The sequence below is a fragment of the Camelus ferus genome, chromosome 16, assembly GCF_009834535.1.
Source record: "Camelus ferus isolate YT-003-E chromosome 16, BCGSAC_Cfer_1.0, whole genome shotgun sequence".
NCBI lineage: Eukaryota > Metazoa > Chordata > Mammalia > Artiodactyla > Camelidae > Camelus > Camelus ferus.
The window spans coordinates 3375412-3381254 of record NC_045711.1 but is presented as its reverse complement, the minus strand read 5'-3'; the positions used below and the strand labels follow the sequence as shown (position 1 = coordinate 3381254).

The 5843-nt window shown below is 52.0% G+C and overlaps 1 protein-coding gene across 1 annotated transcript; it reads left to right on the top strand.

Annotated features, from left to right (window-relative positions):
* The first annotated feature begins 1875 nt into the window (after positions 1-1875).
* LOC102505938 (nuclear envelope pore membrane protein POM 121C-like) lies at positions 1876-5609 on the top strand. Its single transcript, XM_032498334.1, is given in 2 exon segments — positions 1876-2014; positions 2017-5609. Coding segments are annotated over 2 exon segments (3561 nt in total). The 5' UTR covers positions 1876-1917; the 3' UTR covers positions 5481-5609.
* The last annotated feature ends 234 nt before the right edge of the window (positions 5610-5843 follow it).

Sequence of the window (5843 nt, the reverse complement as noted above, 5' to 3'; positions counted from 1 at the left end):
GGCAAATCTATAGAGACAGAATATAAATTAGTGGTTGCCAGAGGCAAGGGTGAGAGGGAAATGGAGAGCTACTGCTAATGAGTATGGAGTTTCTTTTGGGGTAAAAATGTTCTGAAATTAGATAGCGGTGACTGTTGCACAATCCTGTAAATATACTAAAAACCACTGAATTGTACATTTTAAAAGGGTGAATTGTATGAAATTTGCATTATATCTCAATAAAGCTACTATTTAAAAAACAATTCTGGTGACATAGACTTAGTAATCTCTTCTTGCCGTACTTCACAAATACACCAAAAGTTCATTTACTTTATAATGTTTTATACAAATTCTTGGTAAAATGTTTCTTTTTAACGGTTTTATTCTTAACTTCAGAGATTAAGTTTATTAGGTCAGTTATCTAAGCCTAGAAGAGAATGGCACCTCATCTATTACTTAAGTCCTACTAAGAAGGGAAATGTTATGATGAGAGGGCATCATTTACTGCCTAAACATGAAAGGGAAGATAGCCTTACGTTCATTGTCCATATGTGTTTCCTAGGATATTCATTTATTTTACTTCATTTTTAATTTATTCATTTAATTACTTCTACTATTTTCTGTCTCCTCATTCATTTCTTTGAGGTCCCCAGAGATAAATCTGCTCTTACCTAGGGTATTAATAAGCAAAGGAAATTTTATTGGAAAATTTCCAGGGGAAGTTTAGGAAGGTGTTTATATTAAACAGAGAATGACATTTTGCTTTAAAAATCCCTGGGTTTTTACCCTTGCCCGCTGGATGCTGGTCTTTCTCTCTGCTTTCTTCCTTTTCTAACCTACACTCTTAACTGCATCTAAATCTCTCAGAATCTTCTTACTTCTGACTTTAGACTGTTGTTCTTAATCTGTTTCCTTTTTTACAGTTTTATTGAGGTATAATTGACATACAATAAAATGCACATATTTAAAGCATGTAGATTTTGATACGTTTTGAAGCATGTATATATCCATGTTATCACAATGAGGCTGATGAACATACCCAGAAACCCGATTTTGTGTATTGGAATTGAACTGTGACCCTGGTTTTTTCAAATTAGCATCCCTCTACCAACAAACACATGCTCTGGCTCCAGGCAGCCAGTAAATAAAGATAACCAATTTGGAGGTCACAAACACCTATATTTTAAATTTTTAATAATTTTTATTATACAGTTGTATTAGTTTCCTAGGGCGGCTGTTACAAATACCACAAACTGGATGTCTCAAAACAACAGAAATGTATTATCTCTGGATATAATTCTGAAGGCTAAAAGTCCAAAATTAAGATGTTAGCAGGTTCTTGCTCCCTCTGAAATCTCCAGGGAACAACCCTTCCTTTTTCCCAACTCCTGGTGGTGGCCATCAGTCCTTGATGTTCCTTGGCTTGCACCTGCATCACTCCAATCTCTTATCTCGTCACATGGCTTTCTTCCCACTGGGTCTGTCTTCTCTTCTTATAATCAGTCATACTGGATTGGGACCCACCTTAACCTCATCTTAACTTGGTTATATCTGCAAAGACCTTAGTTCAAATAAGATCACATTCATGGGTACTAGGGTTAGGACTTCAACATCTTTTGTGGGGGATACAATTCAATCCATAACACCAAATATTCCCCACAAGGGGATCAGCCTTGGGATGTGGAAGGTCAGGCAGTGGAACCCACTGGGCCTTCAGAGAGATGGAATGTCCTTTCTATCTTTCTGTCTTCTGTCTTTCCACATAAGGTCATATTCTCAGGTACCTGAAGGTTAGGATTTCAGCGTATCTTTTGGGGTGATGCAGTTCAACCCATAACAGTATTTCAAACGTACATATAATATGTCCACATCGTGTTATTTTTGTACCAGATCTTGTTTTTTAAGAAATAGAAGTCTTCTCCACGGCGCGGAGCCGCGATGTCTCTGGCGGCTGCTGCGGCTGGAGGAGGCGCGCGGTGGCGGCCCATGGCGAGTGCCAGGGACGGCCGGGGCGGGGGCAGCGGCGGGCCAGCTGGGCGGCGCTCCTCCGCCTGTCGCTGCTCGGCCTCGTGCTGGCGGCGGCTGCGCTGGCCTGGTGGGGACTGAGCCGCGAGCCCCGAGGGTTGCGCGCCTTCTGGTTCGTTTGGAACGCGCGGCGTCAGCGTACACTGCTCGCCTCGCCTCCAGCTAAGTCGGCAGTAAGCTGAAGTCTCCTAGAGCCGCGGAGCCTTCTCGAAGGACCTGACCGCGCTGAACTGCTCCTCATGGGCAGTTACCTGGGCACGCCCGACCCCCCGCAGCCTGCCCCCACCCCGGAGGCCAGGGACCTGCGGGAGAGGCCTGGCCGCCGCCCACCCGCCCGCCCCGCAGCGCCGCCCGTTCAGTCAGCGCATCCCAATCGCGTTCGCGTTCACCCCTCCTTCCCCTCTCCTCTTCGACCGTCTCGGAGGCCTGCCCACCGGGATTGTGGGACTTCATCACATCCGTTTGTAATAACACCTCGAAGAAGATACCCAATCCAGCGGGCCCAATATTCCTTGCTGGGGACACTTCCCACAGTATGCTGGAATGGTTATCACAAGAAGACTGTGCTTTCTGTTCGAAACTCCAAAATGGTGTGCAGCCCAGTGACAGTGAGAATTGCTCCTCCGGATAGCAGATTGACTCGTTCTCCAATACCAGAGAAGATTATCAGCTCAACATTGTCCTCACCTTCAACTAGTGCCCCAGACCCATGTGCAAAGGAGACTGTACTGCGTGCCCTCAAAGAGAGGAAGAAAAGAATAGTAGAGGAGGAAGACCAAATATTTGCTGATAGCCAGGAAAACAAAAGAGGGCGCCATGATAGCAATGTGAGAGGACTTTCAGCATTTGAGCCCCTGGTGGCCAATGGAGTCCCTGCTTCTTTTGTGCCTAAGCCTGGGTCTCTGAAAAGAGGTCTCAATTCCCAGAGCTCAGATGACCACCTGCATAAGAGACCCTGCACCTCTTATGTGAGCTGCTTGACAAGCACGTACACGGGTGGCATCCCTAGCTCCAGCCGCAACGCCATCACCAGTTCTTACAGTTCCACTCGAGGTGTCTCTCAGCTGTGGAAGAGGAGTGGACCCAGTTCATCTCCGTTCTCTAGCCGCCCCTCACCCCGCTCCCAGACACCAGAGAGGCCAGCAAAGAAAATAAGAGAAGAGGAGCTTTCTCATGATTCTAGCTCTTCAACTCCATTGGTAACAGACAAGGAGTCCCGGGGAGAAGAGGTTGCAGATACAACCACAGGGAAGACACCGAACTCGTGGAATTCCCCATCAACACCTGGCAGCTCTGGGCAGCGTAAACGGAAGGTGCAGCTGCTGCCCTCCAGGAGAGGGGACCCGCTGACCTTCCCTCCACCTCCCCAGCTTGGTTATTCAGTCACCGCTGAAGACTTCGATTTGGAAAAGAAAGCTTCACTACAGTGGCTTAACAAGGTCTTGGAGGATAAGACTGATCCTGCCTCGAACTCTGTCACTGAGAACCCATCTCCCAGTCAGCCTTCTTTCACTTTTACCCTGCCTGCTTCTGGGACTGCCTCCTCCCCAGCCTCCTTCCCAGCCCCAAGCACTAACCCACTGCTGGAGAGCTTGAAGAAGATGCAGAATTCCCCAGGCCTACCATCCCTCCCTGAATCTGCTGGAGTGGCAGCCACTGTGGCCCATTCACCTCCAAAGTCACCCAGCCCTCTGGCCCTTCTTGGCTCTTCACAGTCAGGACCCCTTCCAGACATCTCCTCAGACTCCACATCCACAGCCATTTTCTTGCGGCTGACCCCTGCTTCTTCCACAGGACCAGTCACTGACACCACCAGGTCACTGCCAGCCCCTCAGGCCAAGACACCTGCCAAGTCCCCAGCTCTGCCTGCCCTATCTCCCACCCCCAAGCAGAGCATTCTGTTTGGAATGCTGAACACCACACCTGCAGACCCTCCTGTCTCTGCAGCTCCTGCTGTGTCATCAGCATCTCCCATGATCAAGCCAATTTTTGCAGCTCCACCTAAAAGCGAGAATGAAGGCCCCTTGCCTTCTAGCCCATCCAGGGTCACAACCATGGCCTCTTCCAGCTCAGCCCTCCCCACGACGACCAGCACCCCACCCCTGACTTTCAAGCCTATCTTCAGCACCGTGGGGCCACCTACATCTGTGCCCCTGTTAACTCCCTTCTTCAAGCAAACAGCTTCTCCAGTCACTACCACGAGTGCCCCTCTCTTCATGGGCCAGGCCAGTGCCACCCCGACAGTGGCTTCCATGACCACAGCCAGCACCTCCACAGACTCTGCTCCGAACCCTCCATTCGGCTTCAGTGTGAGCAACACGACCAGTACCCTGAACAGCATGACCAGCACGACGGCCTTCACCTCCCAGCCCTTCCTCTTTGGGACCCCCCCTGCTTCTGGTACCAACTTCACCCCAGCCGTGGGCTCCATATTCCAATTTGGCAAGTCTCCTTCCGTGTCTGCTTCAACAACAGTCACCACCTTTGGCCAGTCCCTTCCCAGTGCCACTCAGACCACTGCCAGTGGCAACAGCACTGCCAGCTTTGGTGGTTTTGGTGGCACCCTCAGCACCTCCGCCCCGGTCGCCAGCAGCCAGCCCACGCTGGCATTCAACATTCCCTTAGGCTCAAGCGCCAAGCCCCCTCTGCCACCCTACCCGGGAGCCAACCCCCAGCCCACCTTCAGGGCCGCTGATGGGCAGCAGCAGGGGGCGAGCAAGCCAGGCCTCATCCCCAGCTTTGGCAGCTCTTTCACTTTTGGAAACTCTGCAGCCCCAGCCCCAGCTGCAGCCCTAGCGCCAGCCCCAGCCCAGCCGGCCTTTGGCAGTACCACGCAGTCAGCATTTGGTGGTGTGAAGCCCACAGCCCCTGCCTTCGGCACCCCTGCCAGCACCCAGCCAGCCTTCGACAGCACCACAGCTGTTTTCTCCTTTGGTGCAGCCACCGTGTCTGGCTTTGGAGCTACAACCCAGACCACCAGCAGCTTGATGTTTGGCAGCACAATGCCATCGCCCTCCACATTTGGGGGATCGGTGGCGCCAGCCAGCAGCGGGGGCTCTGGGATCAGCGTGGCCACCCCAGGCACCAGTACCACCTCTGGAGCGTTTGGCTTCAGAGCAGAACAGAGTGGGACCACGGGCAGCACCACCCCTTTCGGGGGAGGCTTGAGTCAGAACAGCTTGGGCGCGTCTAGCCAGAGCACAGCCTTAGCCTTCAATGTGGCCAGCACGCCAGATAGCAGACCTGTGTTTGGAGGCACCTCCACATCCACCTTTGGTCAGAACACCCCTGCCCCTGGAGTGGGCACATCGGGCAGCAGCCTCTCCTTTGGAGCATCCTCAACACCCACCCAAGGCTTTGTTGGAGTCGGACCTTTTGGACCGGCGGCCCCTTCCTTTTCCATTGGTGCAGGATCCAAGACCTCAGGGGCTCAGCAGCGACTGCAGGCCCGAAGGCAGCACACCCGCAAGAAATAGCCTTTGTCCCTGCCCCACTCCCCTGCCCCTTGCCCAAATCTGGATCTCGGCACCTGCTAGGAAGAGCCTCTGACCCCTCTAGTTCCATAAAGCAGACCTACCCCAGACCTCTGGCTTCAACCACCAGGGAGGTAGTGGCAGCCCAGGCGGCTGTTCCCCTCTCCTCCGGGAAGCAGAATCCTTGGGCCTCTCAAGGGAGGTGGGGCAGGATGGGGCGGGGCAGGAGCTTGCTACCTTACTGGGACAATTCCGCTGGTGAGGCTGGAGAGAACTTAAGAAACACCTATACATACGGTCTACTTCCTTCCCTGACTCTTGTGTGGTGTATAAGCTTAGTCAGGCGGCCTTCCTTCCCTCCTTTTC